The sequence below is a fragment of the Halichoeres trimaculatus genome, unplaced genomic scaffold, assembly GCF_033239565.1.
Source record: "Halichoeres trimaculatus isolate MK-OKI-2021-1 unplaced genomic scaffold, fHalTri1.1 fHalTri1_scaffold_11, whole genome shotgun sequence".
NCBI classification, from domain to species: Eukaryota; Metazoa; Chordata; class Actinopteri; order Labriformes; family Labridae; genus Halichoeres; species Halichoeres trimaculatus.
Window position 1 is genome coordinate 3096880 of NW_027437189.1, and position 23162 is coordinate 3120041.

The 23162-nt window shown below is 42.2% G+C and overlaps 1 protein-coding gene across 1 annotated transcript in view; it reads left to right on the forward strand.

Moving 5' to 3' along the window:
• Positions 1 to 23162, forward strand: part of plxna3 (plexin A3) — a gene marked incomplete at its 5' end in the record, with an annotated part of 102772 nt that overhangs the window by 41998 nt on the left and 37612 nt on the right. Inside the window, 6 exons of the mRNA XM_074682508.1 lie at positions 9313 to 9453; positions 13865 to 13965; positions 18194 to 18317; positions 18408 to 18564; positions 18673 to 18772; positions 18990 to 19104. Coding sequence (XP_074538609.1) covers positions 9313 to 9453; positions 13865 to 13965; positions 18194 to 18317; positions 18408 to 18564; positions 18673 to 18772; positions 18990 to 19104 — 738 coding nt within the window. The remainder of the gene's footprint in view (positions 1 to 9312; positions 9454 to 13864; positions 13966 to 18193; positions 18318 to 18407; positions 18565 to 18672; positions 18773 to 18989; positions 19105 to 23162) is intronic.

A 23162-nucleotide genomic window follows, 5' to 3' on the forward strand; every position in this document is an offset into this window, starting at 1 on the left:
CAGAGTGAGGCGCTTCTTTGTGCAGCTCCTTCAGTATCAAAGGAGAAGTGGAGGAAAACATCATTTTCAAATTTGTCCACATTAGTGAGAGCGGTGTGAGAGGAGCGGCAGCAGCTGGAGGAAACCTGAGCGGAGCATGCTAACACACAGCCTGAGAGTGTGTGTGTGTGTGTGTGTGTGTGTGAAGTGAAAGTGTAGGTCGTGTTGAGTTTCAGGCTGTGTGTGATGTGTGTGAATGAAAGAGAGAGGCAGACAGATTGAATGAAGCTGAATGAGTGTGTTAAAAGACACTAATGTGTCTGACTGAAGCAGCGCTGCTTTAAAAGACACAGATCCAAGGTCTGTGCAGACACACACACACACACACACACACACCTGACGCATTGTGACTCCAGTGGAATCAGAAAATATCTCTCAGGCTGAATCAAACACTTTTCATAATGAAGCGTAAAGTTAGTAAAATCCTTTTACTTTTGCTACGAAAGAAGTGTTTTTAGGACAAACCTCAGGGTCAAAACTCTGTGAGGGGTTAAGGAGATGCATGTGAGGAGCTAGAAGAAGCCTCATTGGTCAACACAGCTGTCAGTAATGACCTTAACAAAGATGAAGGTTCGTGACACTTGATTAAATGTTTATTTATTTTCCTAAAACATTTGTGATCTATGGCGTGATTCTGCTGCCTTTGATTTCAGGATTCTTCTGATTAAAGTGTTTGAGATCAATAGCAACACTCAGGCTGCCTACAACAACAAATTCCACTGCCTTTAATCGCAGAATTTGGTTGCCCTTGAACCAGAATCTACGACCTATGATCCACAATCAACTGCCTTTGATCTTGAAATTTACTGCCTTTGATCTCAGAATTACAATGTCTTTGATCGAGAATCTACTAGCTTTAATCTTGAAATTTGGTGCCATTGTTTCTAGAACTCAACTGCCTTTGATTCCAGAATTCTGCTGCCTTTGATCGCAGAATTTACTGGCTTTGATTCTAGAACTCCACTGCCTTTGATACATATTAAACTGCCTTTAATCTCAGAATTCTACTCTTTGATCCAGAATTCCACTGTCTTCGATGTCAGATTTCCACTGTCTTTGATCTCAGAATTTACTGACTTTGATCTCACAATTCCACTGCCTTTGATCAAAAATCTACTACCTTTGATCTCGAAATTTGATGCCTTTGATTCAAGGACTCCAGCGCCTTTGATCCCAGAATTCCACTGTCTTTGATCCAGAATTCCACTGCCTTTTATCTCAGAATTTACTGTCTTCGATTCTATTAATCCACTGCCTTCGATGTCAGAATTCCACTGCTTATCCAGACCCTACTGCCTTTGAACCCCATTATTCTTCCATCATGTACCCCAATACTTAAAATAATGAAAAGATATTGGATCTATAAAAGAAATTTCATTCCACTTTATCCTCTTCCCTGCTTAATGATTTATTTTTTAGCATCAAGTTACTACATTTCTGCAAACCATTTAAAAAATGAACACTGTCACAACAAAGACAATGATAAGATTTAACCATGATGTTAGAAATTTAGAGTTTGTCTCATCTGTTAAGATGGAGGAGGCAGGGGCTAAGACCTATGTACAGTGAGATGGTCCAAATGTTTTGGCTTCACTTTTGGGAGCTACTACATCCTCCATGTTTTCATAAAGGCATATCATTGAAGAAAAACTCTACTGTTTGAAGTTTTTGTCCATTTATTGATTTATTTGAGTTCAATTAATAAAATAACCTCCTGAAAACAGGCAGTTATCAGAACTAAATACAGTTTTTAATCACTGAAGATGTTTTTTTGGAGGATCCTGAGTCTCTGTCTCTGTACAGTAGAAATATATGTCAGGATATAAATGTTGGTGCGTTATAGTTTCACGTATGTGGGGAATGTCCAGCTGTCCTCAAACTTTAGGCCGTGGAGTCAGAGCGGGCGTTAATCTGCGTGTTTCAGCTCGCTAATAGTCACTGACAGCCAGAGGAGCCGCAGCTAACAGAGTAATAATAGTACTTAGCAGCTGTGTGTGTGTGTGTGTGTGTGTGTGTGTGTGTGTGTGTGTGTGTGTGTGTGTGTGTGTGTAAAAGGGACTAATCGGATCAGTTACCACAGTCGTTGGTCATATTGCTGCTGAAGCTGTTTGTCTGTTAGAAATGGGTGTTATCAGACTGTAACGCACACACACACACACACACACACTCACACACACACGCGTGCTATCGATAATAGAGTTGGTTTATCGCGGATGAACTCACAACCCCCTCTATCTCTCTCTCTCTCTCACACACACGCACACACACATAACAGTTAGTTCACACACATAAATACTCGGAGGTATTGCATTACAGGGGAATTTCAGGCAGCTGGCTGCAGGCTGGCCTCAGTGTGTGTGTGTGTGTGTGTGTGTGTGTGTATCAGGTTTCCACCCATAGCTGACCGACCAGCTGAGCAGAATCAACAGTGAAATGAGAAAGTGTGATTAGTTTTGTGGATGTGTAAACTGTGTGTGTTAAACAGCGATGAAAACACTCTGACTCCGGGAGCGATCAGAGCTCACAGCGTTTGTTTCCACAGGAAGTTTTGGCTCAAATTCTTCTTAGAAAATGAAACAAACTCTATGGGAGGTGAAAGTCAGGAGGGATCAAACCTCGAACTTCTCAGGGAGGTTTTAGTTTCGGGTCCAGAAGTCTCCTGGCTCCACATTCGGCACTGTCTGCCTTTGATAGCGTCTTGTTTAGCGTCGTTAGCATGTTTAAGTTTCTAGCGTCTGTAGCTGAAGAAAGACGTACAGCGATGGCGGCCGTTAAACTTTTTGCAGATGAGGATGAATCGAGCAAAACAAAGAAAAATCGTTTGCGACATTTTGTACGAACTCACTTTTCTTCCACTTTAGGCACCGCTAACTCCTGCTAAAATGCTAGCAGCATGCTAAACACTTTGTCATGATGAATCCAACTTTTGGTGACAAAACATCAAACTGGGTCACTCTTGGATCATCTGAGCATCTGCCAGGCTCCATTTTCCAAAGATCTGGTGACTGTTGGAACCAGGTTAGGGCTTTTATTTTGAAGGCAGAGTTTGCCGCTAACCTTCAGGAAAAACAGGACGTAAATAAATGCTGTTAGGCAGAGAGGTGAGTCATCCTTCGTTCTGAATTAGCTTCCTGCTTAGGATTGGAGTACGGTTTATTCTCTTGCTTTGAGTGTTTGAGAATAGTATTTCGCTGAATTAGCTGCTAATGGCTAGCGTGCCCTTGCTCTGTGTCAGGTGAGCCTTGAAGACCTTGTTTCATTTTGGTAAAAAAACCTTAGAGATGTTCATCTTTTCAGAATCTGCTGGATTGTCAGTCGTCTCCTATCTGCCTCTATACATGTGTGTCAGTGTCTGTGTTTGCCTCAACCCCCTCCTCTGCCTGGAAGTTGATGTTTTGGTTGTACTGAGACATTTCTGGGCAGAGAAAAAGTGTGGCTACCTCAGTCAATCATAGAGCATCCAGTGCGCAAGTGACTTTGCATGTTGATAATCGCAAGTAGAAGAAGCTAATCAGAGCGGCTACGATAGCAGACGTAGCTTGGATGAAGACAAAACAACTAACGTGAAATGAAACGCCAAATAGATAAAGCTTTTTCCAAAACGAGGGTGTGCTTGGCTCGACTTTCACTCACTTTCAGGAACTCACGAAGAGTGATACGAGTTAGCTTTCTGCGAACCAGTTTTGTGTCAGATACCTGTAGTTAGCTTGTGCTAACATGCCAAGTCAGGTTTACGGCCCTCGAGTCGCTCCCACATAGAAATACTAAGCTACAGGTGGTTGCTGGGCTAGTGAGTATGTTCACGTAGCTTCGGTTGGAGGCTGTGGGTGTGTGCTGCAGCTGGCACTGAGCCAAGGAGGAGGAGGAGCCTAGGTTGAAAGTTGTGTTTACGAACAAGTAACAAAAATTCCTGCAGACCCTACCTTTAACACACTGTCGGAGGTGGAGTTATGTGCAGACCTTGGTGTTTGAGGCCCCCTGGTGATTACTGGTGCTGATTTGAGAAAGTAGTAAACCTGCACATGCTCAGTTTGAACATCCAGCGCAGGAACTTTAAGTTGAGTTAGCGTCCCCTGGTTCTGACTCTGACCCTCTGTGGACACGTCTGCTGTCAGATAATCAATGAAACCCTGAACAGGACTCTGAGTGAAGCGCTGGATCCTGTGATTGATGATCGGAGGCTGTCGGCTCTGATCTCTGCCTCGGTGAGCCCGCTTTAACAGAAAACTGATCAGCTGATCGATGAGCTGCAGGAGGTCTGATCTGAAGGAGAGCGGCTGCTGCACACAGATCGATGCTTGAGGGTTATCGATCAGATCACGGAGAAGAGAGGGAGGGTCAGAATATCTCCTGAACTTCTCTCGATGATCAGATTGGTTTTATAAATAAAGTTTGATTCAAAGAAACTCTGAACAGCAGGGGGAAGATGTTTGGAGGACAGCTGCAGAGCTCAGTTTGTTGTTGTCACATGATCCTGACTGTTAATGAAGCTGACTGAGCACACACACACACACACACACACACACACACACACACACACACACACACACACACACACACACACACACACACACACAGAGCTCAGCAGAGACAGCAGACAGATTGTCTGCTCAGAGGTCAGAGGTCACATGTCAGAGAGAATCAGTCAGTGTGTGTGTGTGTGTGTGTGTGTGTTTGTCCTCAGGCTGTGTGCAGAACAAAGCAGGTGTTGACGGTTTGAATCCCAGCCTGGGGTCAGGGGTCAAAGCTCAGAGATCACTTCCTCTCGGGCTCCATCACTCCATCCTCCTCCTCCTCCTTCTTCTTCTACTGTTTCCTCTTCTTCTTCTTCTTCTTCTTCTTCTTCAGATTTTCTCTTTAGTTTCATTCGATATTCATCAGACGGCGTGAGGGAGCTCATCTTTTTTAAAACACGCAGGAGGGAGGAGACGGTTTCTGCGTTGCAAAGTGATGAGAAACAGATCTATAAAAGACGCTGAGGGCCTGAGGAAAAGTGGAAGTATGTGCAGGATTATTCTGAGCTGACTGACGCTGATGTTTCATTCCTCTTAAATGTGGCTCAGAAACCTCCTCACTCATCCAGGGTCAACACCGCTGAAGCCAAATTCCTCACAACACCCATCCTCAAAGGGAAACACAGCCAGCTTTTATTTCCCGCTCTTTCTTTCACCGCCGTACGGCGAAGAAGCAGAAATGACAGATTTGTAAAGGGAGTCTGGCAGCTTTGATGAAACACAATCAGGAAGTGACACCTGTAAAGTGTGTTTACGCTCTCATCCTCTCTGCTGTCTGCACACAGGTTGAGGATGTGTTAGCTTAGCTTAGCACAAAGACTGGAAGTGGAGGGAAAGTGCTAGCCTGGCTCAGACCCACTCCTCAGCTGTCGGATACTGAAGTCACAGAACTCCCTTTGAAAATGTGTCGATTGAGTTTGTTTGTTGTTCCCAGGTCCAGAAACAGTCCGGAGCAAACGGACCTGAGGTGTTTTCAGAGAGGTTTGGGTTTGGGGCAGAGTTCGGCTTCAGAGACGTTTGGTGAAAATTCACTGTCAGTGAGAAACGAGGGGGGGGGGGGGGGTCGAAACGCGCTTTTACAGCAACGATTTCTGTCAGTGTTGCATTCGCTGTCTGCTGCAGTGTCCTACTTTAACGTCTCCTCCCTCGCTCTGCTGCTCCCCGAGTGTGTGTGTGTGTGTGTGTGTGTGTGTGTGTGTGTGAGTCTCCGTGAAACAGGATTGTGTAAGTGTGGGTTTGTTGTGAGTCAGACCTGCTGCCTCATCACTGTCTGTGTGTGTGTGTGTGACTGTGTGTGTATCAGTGTGTGTTGATGTGTGTGTGTGTATCGGTGTGTATCAGTGTGTGTGTATCTCGTCAGCTCTAATTAAGCTCGGCCTCTTAACGAGCAGACAGCTAATTAACACACTCAGAACTACACACACACTCCTCCTCCTCCATCGCTCGTCTTCCTTCTCTTTGTTTTTTCATCTTTTTTATTTCCTTCCTTCCTTCCTTCCTTCCTTTCTTCCTTTCTTCCTTTCTTTCCTTCCTTCGCTCCTTTGACTTTCCTACCTTCTTCCATTATCTTTGCCTCTTGTTTCCTTCTATCCTCCCTTCCTTCCTTCCCTCCTATCAAACGTTCTTTCCTCTCCTAGATTCTTTTCCTCATGTCCTTCCTTTTTTCCTTTTCTTTGATTCTTTTTTGCATCCTTTGCGTAGTTTTTGTCCTAACTCTATTCCCTACATCCTACCTTCCTGCCTCCTTTATTTTTCTCACCTCCTTTCCTTTCATCCTTTTTCTTTCGTCCTTACGTTTGTTTTCGTTTTGTTTTTCCTGTCTTCCTAACTCCTCTGTTCCCTCGGTCGTCTTCTTTTCTCTCTTCCTTCTTTTTTCTTCTTTCTGTGTTTCATTCCTTTTTTGTTTCTTTTATTTCTTCCTTTTTTCTTTCCTCCTTGTTTATTTGTTTTTGATCTTCCATCAGTTTTTGACTTGTTTACTTCTTTCTTTCCTTTTTCCTCTTTTTTTTCCTTCTTTACTTCTTTCTTTCTTCCTTTTTTTAACTATACTTTTGGCCTTCCATCCTTCTTCCTTTGTCATATCTCTTTCTCTTCCTTTCCTTTATTCTTTCTCCTCTTTTTTATCCCTTTACTTTTTCTCCTTTCTCTTTCTTTCTTTTCCTTTCTTTCTTTTTTCTCTTATTCCAGTCTTTCTTTCCATTTTCTTACCCTTTTTTCTCTCCTTCTTCTCTCCTCTTATTGCTCCTTTCTCTCCTTCTCTTCCTGACTTTCTCAGTCTTTTCTCCTTCCTTTGCATCTTTCTTACCCTCTCATCTTCTATCCTCCTCACCTCCTTGTTTTGTTCCTCCTCTTTGTCTCCTTCCCTCCTTTCCTACTTCCTTACACTCCCTTTATTCTCTCTTCTCTCCTTCCTTCCTTTTCTCTTTCCACCTTTCTTTATTCCTTTTGATTTTCCTCCCTTTCTTCTCTCATTCGTCTTTACCTCTCATCCCCCTCCTCTTCCTCCTCCTCTTCCTCTCCTCCTCGTCTTCCTCTGTGGTGTTTTTCTGGGTCAGACGCAGGCGGGGAGGCGGGAGGTTTGGGGAGATTTGGGGGAATCTTATTTTAGTCGCTCCCCGTTTTTCAAACAGAGCGGTCGTCTCTTCATCAGCTCGGTGCCGTGTTTAATATCATCTTCATCATCAACTTATCCACCATCATCATCATCATCATCATCCTCATCCTCATCCCATCTCCAGTCAAATATCATCCCTTTATTCGGTCTCTTCCTGTAAAATGGCGTCTGTGTCTATGCTAATAGGAAACGGTTCGACACGTTTGGATCAGAGTGAGACCTCTCTCAGCTGCAGGGTTTCAGAAGGAGCTCGGTGCAAATTTTTATCAAACAGAGACTTTTTCATCCTGACTTTTAACAAAAAATGTTTTATTCACATGCTCTGAAGCAGTGTGTTTAGACTTTTCTCAAAGATGAAATTATTTCTGTCATTTCAGCACAATTTCAAACCTGTCTTTAAAATGTCCCTCTTATTGTTTTCTGATGTTTGTTTTTTCTATCTGTAAGCGTGAACAATCGAAAAGACGATCAACAGAAAAAGTTTTGTGTTCTCAGTGAAACAAAGAAAACATCAAAAGAATCTCTTTAACCTTTCATGTTATCGGAAAAGTTGTTCTCAACATGAATTCATGGTCCTTTAGTTCTTACTTCTACTTAGTCTCCTTTCAAAATCAAAAAACAAAGAAAAATCTCCGCTCTTGGTCTGGATTCTCATAAGTGTAGAATCCACCAATCAGGTGTCAGCATTAAAGCATCAGCAGGAGTTCTAGAACTCTGATGTCACACACAGAATTCTGTCCTTGACCTCAGAATTCTTTGTAGAACTGACCCCTGGCTAAGCCCCGCCCCCTCCACTCACTCAGACTAACAGTGAACATTCAGTGACGGATGCTACGGCAGGTGTCACAGTAGTTTGATGACTTTTGGGACGGAAAGATCACATATTATTTTTTATTTTACTCACACTGAGTTGATGTTGGTCGACTGCACAACTTTATCCAAAGAAGTCACTTTTCTCTGTTTAGATGTGTCTAGAGAAAGGGTTAAAAAGACACCCGTCACCCAGACTCTCAGGATACTCTGTGTAGAAGTTGCATGTACTCCAGGAACAAAATTTGACCATTTTTAAACTTATACAAACTTCATACGAAAACTGACTTTAGGCAATGCATTCCAACAGATGACCAGGCGCAGAATGTCCGGGTGTTTGGGCGGGACTTATGGTCCGTTCCATTTACATCAGAACTGGGAAGGGGGCGTGGGAATGATGTCATCCTCGAGTTAAAAGCATTTCAGTTGCCAAGTTAGTAAAAAATACAGCAACACATCTGGTGTCTTTTTGGCCATTGTTAGCCGTTGTTAGCATGCCCTGCTTTGTAGTTTGGGGATACTATGAAGAAGGTAAATAACACTACACCAATATTTCAATATATAAACATTGAACAATATTGTGTATATGACTGAGTTAGTGGCCGATTTAGTTCAACAAACACTGGCCAGAAAGGCAGCCATCTTTGATTGTAAACTCGGGCGTTGGGATGGGTACCTTTAACATTTTAAATGATACAGTACCGATGCCTGGTTCCTGGTAATCAGTACTGGTACTCAATGGTACCAATTTCTGATACTTTTGTGTGTGTTTCTGTGGTAAAAAGTATTAATGTATTTTACAATAAAATCTCAAAGTTTTTCTATTTAACATATTTATTCTTCAGTATATAAACTTGCAATGCTGCGTTTATGTCCATTAAGGAAAATTACCTACTCTTCTACTTCCTCACAGTCACAAGGATGCGTTTAGGTACCGAAACATGGTACTGTTTGATTTTACGTTTACGGTACTCTGTACCACAGACAGAACTCCGTCAGTACATATTAAAGTACCATATTTGGTACCCATCCCTACTCAGGGGTGGTGTTGATCCGCCAACTTCAAAGAAGGAAATTGCGACTTGTCAGAACTCGTAAATCCTAGCTTCCGAGCGGAATGCGCCATTAGCCACAGGTCATTTGTGTTTTAGCTTCGTACTTCGCAAGTACGAAGCTTCCCCCGTCCGGTCCCCCGTAGCTTCGCTGACGGGGGACCGGGTGAAGCCTCCGTGGGACTTGCTGTTTACACTCAGACTCACCACAAACACATGAACAAGCTAACATGAACAATCTAACATGAGTTCCTAACGTTTGTTCCTTTTCTGTGTGTTTCAGATCCGTGTGGACGGCATCCCGCCTCCGGCCCAGAATGCTTTGCTGTATGAGACGGTGACGGTGGTGGAGGGGAAGCCCATCCTGAGAGACATGGTGTTCAGCCCGGACCATCAGTACATCTACCTGCTGAGTGACCGACAGGTAAACACTCACACACTAACTCTCCTCAGACTTTTCACGCTCCAGAAGAAGAATTTAAAAGTTTTATCGTCTTTCTGTGATACTTCATTGTTCTGATGAAAAAAGATGAGGGGGAAAAGTTTAGAGAAGACAAACAGACGAGTTAAATGAGAAGTTTAGACGTTAAGTAGTTATTTACTGTGGAGGCAGGGTGTGTGTGTAAGTGTGTGTGTTTGCATTCTGTTGTTTTAACATCTGCAGACAGGAAGTGCTGAATGTGAGTATCGCTCAGCTGGCGCCGTAATACACACTGGGTTTCTGTGTGTGTGTGTGTGTGTGTGTGTGTGTGTGTGTGTGTGTGTGTCCCATGTTAAAACTCTTATTGTACCACTGAGAGGAAGCAAAGCTGAGTTCAACGACTGTAATTTCCTCTGCACCTGACTAACACACACACACACACACACACACACACACACACACACACACACACACACACACACACACACACACACACACAGTCACATGTTAATAATCAGATATTCTCTGGTTGGTCCGGGTGGTTCTGATCCGGTCTCCTGGTCTGATGTCAGTAAACAGCTGCTGGAGAGTCCACAAACAGGTCTTCAGAGTGTTGAAGGAGAAAGGTCCCAGTTTGTTTCCAGAACATTCTAAATTTCTCAACGTAAGAAAAGTTTTATTTGCTAAACTAGTCCCAGTTTTTCCGTCACAGGTAGCGTACCGCAGCCATGGATTCTGATTCGCGTGTTAATTTATCAGTAACTGGACTCTTCAAGACCCAACAAAACATGATCCAGTTTGTTTTACGATGAACATTTCCATCAACAGTTAGGAAAGAACAGATCAATAAGTCTCTGTTTGAAGGCTACATCCTTTAGCAACGTTATGCTAACATGAAGTTGCATTGTTGAGCGACTTTATGCTAACATAGTGTGACAATGTGACAACATGGCACCAATGTTTAGCAATACTGCTCTAAAGGAAAAAGACATTTTTGTGACACCAAAGAGCAACGTTACGCTGAAATGAAAGTTTTCTCACATTGTTTGGCAAAATTATGCTAATGGAAACTAACATTTTTACCTCATTGTTTAGCAACATCAGGGCTAACACAACGAACATTTTTGCGTCATTGTGTACAATAGTAACAGTGGTGTTTTGGCCTTGGTCTGGTATCTTGCTGGCTCTTACTAACAATTTTGCCTCATAGCTTAGCAACATATGCTAATGGGAACTAAGATTTTTGCCAAATTGCTGACAAATATGATACAATCTGTTTTAAATGGATTAAAGCGCCACCTTTTGGCCCGGAGTATCAGGTACGCTGCCTCTTTAACTCTATTTTTTCCCAGATCCAGCTCCATGAGGTAAGGTATTTATCAACAGTTAGGTCGAGCACGCTTTGAAACCTGACAACAAGTTAACTTTGTCAGTTTGTAGCGTAGTTTAGCAGCTGCTATATTTCTCTCTCCTCACAGCCCGGTGCTCTGAGACGTGTCTGTAACGTGTAACGTTAGTGAATCCTGGTTCTGTCCTACCAGAGCTCATCTACCAACTCCAACCTCACCAAGCAGAGCTAACGTAACCTGGCTCTTCATTTTATTGATAGACTCTAAAGTTTGAACAGACCACTGCAGAATAACTGCTGACTGTGGGTTGGAGCCAACATTAGCACAAACGCATTAACTTCGGTTTTAGCCTTTAGCTGTGGTTTTAGACTTGAGCCAAAGTTTTAGACTGTCTCAGGTATTTCAGCCTTTTGCCTATGTTTTAGCCTGAAGCTTCTGTTTCAGCCTTTAGCTCCCGTTTTAGCCTCTAGCTCATGTTTCAGCCCTTAGCTCCTGTTTTAGCCTCTAGCTCATGTTTCAGCCTTTAGCTAGCTGTGGGTTGGAATCAACATGAGCACAAACAGTTTAGCTTGTGTTTTAGCCTTTTCAAATGTTTTATTCTTAGCCCAAGTTTCAGCCTTTAGCCACTGCCTGCCCTCAGATCCTGTTTTAGCCTTTAGCTCAGGTTCTAGACTTTAGCCATTGTATTAGCCTTTAGCCTGTGTTTTAGCTTCTAGCCAATGTTTTAGCCTTAAGCTTGTGTTTTAGCCCTGAGCTCCTGTTTTAGCCCTTTAGCTAGCTGACTGTGGGTTGGAATCAACTTGAGCACAAACAGATTAGCTTGTGTTTTTGCCTTTTCGCATGTTTCATTCTTAGCTCAAGGTTTAGCCTTTAGCCAGTGTTTTGGCATTGAGCTCATGTTTTAGCCTTTAGCTTACATTTTAACCTCTATCTAGTGTTTTAACATCTAGTTCATATTTTGGTCTCTAGTTAGTGATTTGGCCTTTAGTCAGTGTTTTAGCCTTAAGCTTGCATTTTAGCCACTAGTTTGTGTTATAGTCTGTAGCTATTTTTTGTCCTGAAGCTAGTTTTTTAACCCTTAGCTGGTGTTGTAGTGTTTAGCTCATGTTTTAGCCTCTAGTTTGTGTTTTAGTCTGGAGCTTGTATGTTAGCCTTTAGCTTGTTTTTTAGCCTTCAGCTTTTGTTTCAGCTATCAGCTTGCGTGTTAGCCTTTAGCTTGTGCTCGATCTCTCTCCTGTTTCTCTTTCTTCTGCTCTCCTCTCCTTTTCTCTTTCTGACAGTTAGGCTCCAGCGTCTACCATCACTACAAAATTAATCACAGAACCTGATCTGTATTGGGAAGCTACGAAGTAGCATGTAGGAATAGTCTATGTTGGTGCTGATACTCATATATTATAGTGTGGATTAGAATCAGGCAGATATCTAGAAGAGAGAAAATCCTCACAGTCCCTTAAAAGAAGCTAACTTTTACGTCACATTGTTGCTCAACATTACATCAACGGGAACTTTGATTTTTGCGTCATTTTTTGGAAGAATTGTGTAAACAGAAAGTAAAGTTTTGACTAAAGTTCACGGATATCAGACTGAAAACTAATGCTTTTCCCTGATTGTTTAGCAAATGATGCTAATAGAAACAAACAGCAAAGTGATGCTAACAGGAAAACACGTTATTGCCAGACTATCACCTCACCTCACCTCACCTCACCTCACCGCCTGTGATGTCATCAGCTACTTCTGGTCTTAAAGCACCTTCACTGCTGTTTTCAGGCGTCGTATCCGCCTGTTTCCCCTGAGCTGAGTGTTGAACGTGTCTCGTGGAGCAGACGGTCTGTTCTCAGAGTTCAGACTCATCAGAGAGGAGAATAAAAACTGACACATCAGCGATTTGAAATGAGGCTGGCTGAGCACAGATCCAGAGTCACTGTTTCCAAAAAAAAACCTGATAATGAGGTCAGAGAGGAGACAGGAGTGTGTGTGTGCGTGTGTGTGTGTGTGTGTGTGTCTGTGTGTGTGTGAGACAATGAATGTATTCATGTGTGAACTTCTGAATGAGACAGAGACGGACAGAGTGTCCACTGTGTTTCTCTGTGTTTACTGTCTCCCTGCTGCAATGACTGCTGGGTAAATGATTCCACACACATACACACACACACACACACATACACACACACACTGCCTAACTGTCTGCAAAACCAAGACAAATGTGTTACACACCGGCCTCAGGCTGTGTTACTGTCAGTGGGAAAACCACCAAACCACACAGAGATAACACACACACACACACACACACACACACACACTGAAGCTGCGTTGTGGTCACACAGCCGTAAAATCAATCTGAAGATGATTTAATGTTTACAGCGGAGGATAAACTGATGAATTTTGGATCTTAAAGGAACATGTTTTGGATTTAAAAACAGAATAATTTTGATTTTTCGTTGGTTTTTCAGCTTAAGATGATCTGTATTCATCCGCCGCTGAAAGTAGTCCCTGGCTAAAGCTCCTTTCCTTCCTCTGTGTTTGAGGAAAAAACACATTTAGCTGCGTTTGATGATCAGAGAAACGTCTCTTTCTACTGTGGATGAAGTTTGGAGGATTTTTAAACTGTGCTGTGGGAATTAAATGCTTCAGTCGCAAGTTTTATTTCTGTATTTTCCAACAAATCTGTTTTCTTTCTGCTTCAGACTTCTCTTATTTTGACATTAAATTGACGTCTTTTCTTCCAACCGTCACTAAAGTTTTGTCATGATTCACAGAATTTCTCTGGGCTCAAAGTCTCAGACAGAGAAAGTTTGGATTTCCAAATCTATAACTTTTAATGAGCTCATGTCCTCCTGCTTCCTCCTCTTATTAGTGTTTATATTTTTAAATCTGAAGGACTCGGCTCAACGTCTGACTCTTTCATCTTCGTGTGACGTCTCCGTCGTTTCCTCCTCACGCTGAGTTTTTCCCACGTGGTCGTCTGTGTTTACAGCAAAGAAGAAAACTCTCAGATCAAACTCAAACACTGATACAGAAAATTAACGTGTGTGTGTTTTATGTGTGTGTGTGTGTGTGTTTTCCAGGTGAGCAGACTCCCCGTGGAGAGCTGTGAGCAGTACAGCACCTGTTCAGACTGTCTGGGTTCAGGTGATCCTCACTGCGGCTGGTGTGTCCTCTTCAACAAGTAAGACCTTCACACACACACACACACACACACACACCACACACACACACACACACACACACACACACATTCCACTATATCCAACAGCTGTATGTAGACTCAGTCCTCTGTGTGCAAAAACCTGCTTGGATCTCAGGGGTTCTGATTGGTCGGCTGTCGTCCAATCAGCTCCAGGGAGATGAAGTTCCGGAAGTTAAGAATGATGTCACCACTACAACTGGGAGGATGTGTGTGTGAAGTGTTCCCTTGTTGGTGTGATCTCAGCTCTGGAAGTCACCCAATCAAAACAGCTCCTCTAATGCTAATGCTAATGCTAATGCTAATACATCAAAGAATGAGAACTTTTGATACCACATTCTTAGAGGACACCTCCTCCTTAATGTAACTATGTGTAAAAATCGGATGGACTATACCGTAGTGTCTGAGTGTCTGCTCTAATTTCGTAGACCAGGCACAAGCACAGGCGCACCTGCCCTGCGCCGGCCTTCGCCAAGCGGACAGGGCGTGACCGGCGCACTTTGCAAGTTTCCTGCAATGCCAAGAGAGGCGCAGTCAAGGCGCAGAGAGGCGCAGAGGTATGCGTCCACGCCTCCCTCCGCGCAAATGGCAGAGAGGGAGGAGAAAAGCCATGAGTGGGTTTAACACAGCCGAGCGCTGTTTTCACCAATCAAATGAGCGCCTCTCCTCGCCTTTAAGTGTGCTGCGGCCGAGGTGCAGCGTCTGATTGGTCTGACTGATCCCCAGCACCGCGGAAACAGTGCTGGTAGCGGAGATGGTCAGAGCCGCTGTCCCTGCAGCAGGAGAATGGACAGTGGGGCGCTTCAGAGGACACGAAGCGCGTCACCTTGTGGGCCAGCTCCTGGGACAGATTTAATCTGTTCCTTTGTCATTAATAGGAGTACAAAATGAAGAGACAGTTTCACAGCTGGCTTATCCATTCAGAATACTTTCAATCCACCTGCTCTCCTTGTTTGTCATCGCCAAATAGCAGAACCTTTGGTGATACACTATATACTCTCCCAGTGTCTCCACCTCATCCTCCTTACAATAATGTACTCCATCTTTTTAGATCAGGTTAAAAATAAAGACTAAAACAGAGAAATATGGGAAATCACAGGTAAATCCTGAGTGACACACATTTATTTTGTCTCTTTTTTCTTCGTCTTTTCTCTCCCTCTTTTCTTTGAATTAAATGAAATGAGAGAACCAGATATATACTCAGTATCAGATGTTAAGGCTGTTTATTGTTTAATTGTAAGATGTGCATCAAACTTCCAGCTGCCGTCAGGTTAACTTTCCATTATGACAAACAGCTTTAATCTGACATCAGATGTGACGGGACAGTTAATATAGATATAAATGTATATGCTGGTTCAGACGGTTACATTAAATAGTGATTGCTGTGATTGTTTATTGCATTAAAATATGTCTGACACTCTGGAAACCTGCCTCTGAGGCTTTGTTGACATGTGCGCACATGTGCGCCTGTCACCGAATTACAGCTGCGGAGGGTGTGCTCTGCTTTGCGCCGAGAATAGACCAGGTAGGAGCTGGCGAGCTTTCAGCGCACTTTCTGCGCTGTTTAATGGCACTAAATTGTCACTGCGCCAACATGAATCTGCCGTCAACTCCCCCTGGTGGGCCATCACACCCATCTCTGTGCAGACAGTCTACCAAATTGTCAAATTAGCAGCGCACAGCGGTGTGCCGCATGAAATTAACACTGTGCAGGGTGTGCCAGGCTTGTGCCTTGTGTTTCCTGTATGAACACATTTTTTTTCGGAATTGTCGCATATCGTTTGTACATTTCCTCTCCTCCTCGTCTTCTCTCATAACTTGTTTCAGCTTCACTTTAACATAAAATGCTCAGAGTGACTGTGAAAGCAGAAAACCCATAGACTACACTGCCCCCATGTGTTCCGGAGGGGTACTGCAGAGCCATGCAGAAGTATGATAGAGCTCATCACTCCATGAGACACTATGGTGAAAATCAACACAGAAACATGAATCAGGCTTGAAATGAATGAAAAAGGGTTGTGATGTGTCAGCTGCGTGTTGGATCACTTCTACCACAGGGGGCGCCATAATCAACACAACACAGGAGTTACTGACATGAAATGAAGCGAAACACACAAAAGCGCTGAAATAGATATTCCCACAAGATTTTTTTACCTGTCAAAAAATCGTGACCAGCGTTAATACTGCTTTTCTTTTACCAAACAGAGGAAGAGGCAGAAAAAGGGAAGAATATAATCCGGATTAACTACCAGAGATTTAAAAAAATAAGCAGACCGTAAAGTTTCCTGAGACAAAGAGACGAACAAACGACTCAGATTATTTATACACACCTTTGTTCTGGTGTTATGTGACTTCAAACTGCAGAGAAGAGGAGGTATATGATAAAACAAAGACATATATATGTGCTTCACACACATCAACCAACTCTGAGTGTGTTTGTGTGTGTGTGTATTAGAGTGTGTTCCCATGAGGCGTCATTAATGTTTCTATATAGTCCACACACACACACTCTCTGTCGTGTTTGAGCCGTCAGCGTTTGATGTTTCTGCGTCCAGGCAGGTGGAGGAAGTTCCTCTGGATGACTTTCAATCATCTCCCCCTTCAAAGTAAAAGCCTTAAAGAAGATTCGCTTTTATTCTGAAAGGTCCAGATGTTGTTGGAGCGTCTTTAAGATTCGCTCGTCACAGATCTTTGTTCTGAGTGTTGGTTTTGAAGACGGTTAGATTCACAGCGGGTGTTTTTCTATACGCTAAATATCTGAGTGTGTGTGTGTGTGAGTGTGTGTGTGAGTGTGTGTCAGTCGTTTCTCTCTGTCCATCTGTCGTTCATTAGCTGTAAACAGCTCGTCCTCACTCAGTCTGATGTGTTTGTGTGGAGCTGCATATGTCGGAGCTGCTGCTCCACCTGCACGCCTCTGATAACACACACACACACACACACAGATACACACACACACACACACACACACACACACACACACACACAGACACACACACACGCACACACACTCACACAGATACACACACACACACACACACACACACACTCACACAGATACACACACACACACAATTAATTCTTTAATTAATCACATTCAGAGCTGTTCAACACGCAGGGACACACCTGAAGGAGTAAGAGGAGGAGGAGGAGGAGTCAGGGGATATAGTGAAGGTGGTTTCTGTTTCTGGAGAAGTCCTGAGAGTGTCCAGAAGATTTTAAAGGAAAAGTACAAAATTTTTAAAAGGTTATATTTTCTGAGGAACCTGAGCATTAAACTGTTAACTTTGAATAGTTTAATTGAAAATGTGAAAACGCTTTAATGAGGTCACATTAAAGTAAAAAAAAAAAATCTGTGTTGTTAAATTAAAATAAAAAAGTAACAACCATTTAATTTAATTTAAATTTATTTTATTTTATTTTATTTTATTTTGTTTTATTTTATTTTTTAACTCCAGCCAATTTAGGATATAAACAAAAAACAATGTGACAAAATAAGAAAAAATTTAAAAAAAATCTGAAAAACATTAAAAAGTTTGTGTTTTAAAAGAACATTAAATAAAAAATATTTGGCAGTAATGAAATCAATTTAATTTAATAAAATGTTTGGATAAAATAAAATATAGGTGAAATAATACAAAAAATGCATCATATTTTTGCAGTTTTAAAAAATAAATACTCTGAATTAATAAATAACAAAAATCAGTTTGATACAAGGGAGGATCAGGCCAAGCTCAAGGAAAAAAATAGATTTTTTAAAAACAAACTTGTAAACTAATGTCTCAAAATTGAAAGAAACTCACAATGTTTCAAAATAAAAACCCATTTAAAAATAAAGTTGTAAAGTAACGACATTCAAGTGAAAATAAAGTTGTAATATTTCAAAAATCAAGAGACGATAAAAGTTGTTGTAAATTCGTAATACTCCTCAATCAATGACAAAAAAACGTCAGAAATTTGAGAAAATTTGGACGTTTATTCTAATTTGTTTCACCTGTTTTTAACCTGGAGATTAAACCTCAGTGAAAATAGAAATCTCCTTTACTTTAGATGTGATTTTATTGGTCCAGGTGTGTCAGTGTGTGTGTGTGTGTGGTCCCTGTTGTTCCTGCAGCCAGCCTCTGGTGGACACTGGAGGAACTGCAGCTTTAACCCCAGAGGTCTTTGTGTGAGTTTGTTTTTCTGACCATGTGTTGACCTTTGACCCCTGCAGGTGTTCCAGACAGGAAGCATGTGACAAGTGGGAGGAGCCTCAGCATTTCAACACGCGGCTGGACCAATGCGTGGACATCTCTGTGACCCCGAGCAACATGTCCGTCACTTCCCCCGCCACGCAGGTAGAGTCAGGGCGCCCTCAGGATACCACGACCCGTACCACCGCCACGCCACGTAGCACGCATAAATAACTCTCCTCTCTCTGTCCGTAGTTAACCATTAATGTGCAGAACGTTCCGGATCTGTCGGGGGGCGTGTCCTGTGTGTTCGAGGACCTGAGCGAGTCACCTGGGGAGGTGCTGGGTAAAGGTCAGGTGATGTGTCTGTCACCGTCGCTGAGGGACCTGCCGGCACAGACGCAGTCCTACGGTAAGACACTCACACACACTCACACACACACACACACACTCCTTCATGTTAACGATGGAGGTCAGGAGTGTGTCCTTCGATAAATCAACTTCCTGTTTTCATCTCCAGGTGAGAAACGAGTCGTCCAGCTGAGTCTGCACTCCACGGAGACCGGACACGAGTTCATCACCACCAACTTTATCTTCTACAACTGCTCTGTGCTCAACTCGTAAGTCTCCTCTTCTGACTCCTTCTGTCCTCCTTTCCTTTCCTTGCCTCCTTTCCTCCCCTGAGTCAAAAACAGGAGAGGAGATGAGGAGACGCTTCAGATCTTAAACAAGCTGGTGGAAGTCGCCGCTGAAAGTATTCCAGACGAATCTTCATTTTTAACCTTTCATGATGTTTTTGTTTTGTGTTTTTTTTTCGCCCTTCTCGTCGCCTCTCAGGTGCACCTCGTGTGTCAGCAGCGAGTTCCCGTGCCACTGGTGCAAATATCGTCACATCTGCACCAACAACCTGCAGGACTGCTCGTTTCAGGAAGGACGAGTCAGCAACATGGAGGTACACACACACAGAAACACACACACACACACATGCTACGCCTCATTAAGCTTCGCCCTGGGTTTTGCCTTACAGGCTGTAATCTGACCTTCAGATGGGCAAAAATCTTCCTTGCAGCCAAAACTCAGGGCCTGGTGCTGCTCAGCTATCTTAATGCTTTCAGCCCAGAAACACAGATTATTTATTTTTATTTTTATTTACGATGACGTTGCTCTGAAATCCTCTCGGTCCCTCAGGTCAGCCGACCAGCTGCTCCTGCAGGTACCGAGGTCCAGGAAGAGGCTCAGAGGGGGCGGGACTTTCTGTAGTGCTGCTCGCTGATTGTGGGACGGACCTTAAAGACGCGCCTTAAAACTCATTTACTCTTTAAACTTTAACCTCAGAAATACTCAGTATCAATCTTTGCATGATCTCACTCATGATTTCATTGCATGACAAATAATTCCCACCTGGGGATCAATAAAGTTTTATCTTATCTCATTCCCTTTTATTTGCTTTTCTTCATGTTTTCTTTCATCTGTTTTGTTTGTTTTTATCTTTTTTTAATTTTACCTACCTGTACAGCACTTTGTTTACAGCTGTGGTTGTTTTTAAAAGTGCTTTATAAATAAAGTTGGTATGGTATCATAAAAATTGATAAAGCAAAACATTTCAAAGAAACAAGAAGCCATGAAGTATGTGAGGATTTTTCACTTCATTAAATCAAAAATTTTCATAAGTTTTCTGTTGGTTTTAAACTCAATAAAGCACCTGGTTCAGGTGAGCTGTCGTTTTTCAGCGTTTGTCTCCTCAGCTCTTTACCGTCGTGACTGACGGCGTGAGTCTGAGGAGAGCCGGCGGTGATGAAGGTCAGAGCTGCTCTCGCTGCCATTACATGGTTCAGTAAACAACAGTAAAGCTTCAGGTCAACAGTGAAGGGCACACACACACACACACACACACACACACACACACACACACACACACAGGCTTTAAAACTGTCTTTGCTGATGCGTTCAAGGACTCAGAGACAGGTGTGATTTAAGGATCTGCAGATGATGCTGAGATGACGGAGCAGACGAACCAGAATCAAAGCCTGAGGACGGGAAAACTGTTTTTATTTTTGTGTAATATTTCTTTTGAACTCTAGGTGACGGTTAGGTGTCAGAGAAATGTTTGGGATCAGACCAGCTGGGACGTAAGGAATCCTGAATCTGAGTCTGAAACACGCAGAACACGTCCCAAAAAACATTTCTTTATCCAGTTGCTGCTTGTACTCATAGACTGTTTATAGAGTGGACAGCGTGGCTCCGCCATTTACCATTATACGGTTTTGAAGCCAAAATACCAAAAAAGCCAAAAAAAATAATTAAAAAAAAACTGTGCTGTTGAATTAAAATAAGAAAAGTAACAACCATGTAATCATTAAATTTAATTTAATTTAATTTCATCAAATTTCATTTCATTTTATTTTATTTTATTTCTTTTTTTTTTTTTTTAACTCCAGCCAATTTAGGCTTTAAACAAAAAAAAAGTGACAAAGAAAAATGAAAGAAAAACAGAAATTAAGTAAAAAACTCTTCACTAAAATGCAAAAAATATATATATATATTAAAAACTAATCGAAAAACATGGAAAGTAAAAAGGTGCAGCTATTGGCAGCCAGAGTCTGTGCAGCAGAGGCTGTGAGGGATTCTGGGAGAATCTGAGCTGAGCCAGGTGACAAAAATAATAATTATTTTTTTCTTTTGAGAGTCTAATCATTTCTTGGCTCTACCTGCCGACATATTTTACAATCCCCGAAAAAATACACAAGATCGTCAGCTGTCAATCATCATTAAACATGACGTAAAACCTCGTTTTTAACCTCTTATGACTAATGAAAAAAAGAGGACTTGAATACAAGACAGCCAAATGATATCTTTAAATCACCACAACAATCAGACGTGAGAAACATTTCTACCAGGTGTATTAATTTTATAAAATTTGACCACAGCCCATCTGGAATGACTGGGGAGATGGATTTTTTAACCTATACTGCAGCCAGCCACCAGGGGGAGCAGTTTTTGTGGCAATCTCACTTCGAACCGAGTGAGATGACGTCCATTTTTTTTACAGTCTATGCTTGTACTGTCCTAAACGAGTAGGCCCTTTAATATAAAGTGCTGTTGAACTGCAGGAACTTTTCCCAAGAACCAGGAACCTTTAGAGGAACTGTTAATTTCCCAGGAAAAACAGTTGAAGTTCAGTTATGTGTTGTTTAAATCTATCTCAGGGTCAGTCTCAGCTCCACTTCACCTGATTTAGTTTAAAGAAGGCTTTTGTTTTTTATAGACTTTATTTTGTCCCTCTGGTGCCCCCGTAGTATCTTATCATGATTCTAGGGTTAGGAGAATCTTTATGCTGCAACTCCATCAATGAGGTTCTAGAATGTTGTGACATCATCAGTGACAGAGAGCTCTCTGCCCTGATGATGTCACTACATTCTAGAACTCTTTGAGCTACAGACCCTTATTGTGTTAATCAGCTCTGACTGCTTCATTATTATCACTGTTTGAACAACATTGATTTCATTTTTCATTCATTTGTTTTCCATACCGCTTATTCTATTAAGGGTCACAGGTGGCTGGAGCCTGTCCTGGTTGTTTGAGGGTGAGGGGCGGGGTAAACCCTGGACTGGACAGGGCTGAAACATAGAGACGGACAGGGGCGGAGTCAGGTTTTCAATTGTGGGTGGGCCAAACCAATTTTGGGTGGCCTTAAATTACAAAAGTTAGTAAATACTTTATGTTACAATGCATGTTATGAAGCAGATTAAGTTTCTTTGATCTTTTAATATTTGATGAAACTATAGTCCATCAGACAACAATGGCTGTCAATGGTATCGGCCAAAGGGTGGCGCTCTAGCACAGGGATATGTATTATAGGCTGTAAAAACAGAAACATTAGCTACAGATAAATAAAAATCTACAGTCTTTCCCAAAATTATCTTCTTGTCCTACCAGTATAACATGAGTCTGAATGATTCATAACTTTTTTACCAACAAGCTAAAAGATTGCCTTGACTCATTTTATAAAGACAGGGCATCTAACAATTACAAAATGAGCTTAAAGTGACAAAAATTTAAAATATTCCTCTTTAAATCTCATTCAAAAAAAAAAAGAAGAAGAAGAAGAAAAAAGAAAAAATATTTTTTCAAAGAAAAGTTTGAGGTGGGCCTGTAGCAAAGTGGGTGGGCCTGGGACTGTTGGGCCCACCAATGAGCGACTGGGAATCAAACTGGTGACCTTCTTGCGGTGAGGATGCAGTGCTAACCTCATACTCCCCTGCGTCCTTTACGTTGGCATTGTTGTTAACCAATACACCCACTAGGGGGGCAGCCCAGAGTTTCAAGTTTAAGACAACAACAAATTCAAAAATAAGGTTTCCATAAATGGGCCTTTTTTTCTGTCCGTTTGGGGCCCTCATAGTTTCTTTACATGAATTACTGGTAAAAAAATCTGTTTCTCTCTCTCTGGTGTCTCAATAAACTTTTATTTCAGCCTCTGTTTGAAACACTTTGTTTTAGCTGCTGTCTCTTTAAGGCTCCTCGCTCCACAAACCCTCTTCACTCTGATTGGCTAGCTCTCTGGAGGCCTGTTGGGAGTGGTGGGCGCCCTATAGCTGTTATAAAGGAAGCTCAAAGCCTGGGTCATATCCAATATGGCCGCCGATTGGCTTCATTTCACTGTTTCAGAAACAGACGCAGCAGAGACTACGTCCATGTTTTCGATAGTCTATGGGTTGGACTTGGTGTTTGAGGCCCCGCCCCTCCAACATGTCATGATGACATAATTTCAGGAAGATCTGGTGCTGTTTTTTAGAAGTGTTTTGATTGGTTTATAGACAAATTCAGGTTTATAAATCTACACTAAATCTGAACATCCAGTTTTGGTGCTTTAAAGCAGAGTACTGTCTCTTTAAGAGAATCTCTGATTAATGATGGACTGATAGAGCTGCTGAATGGATGTGATCTGTTTAGTAAGCGCAGCTCAGATTCCCAGCAGAGACAGTTTCTGAGGTAAGACGAAGGTAAACA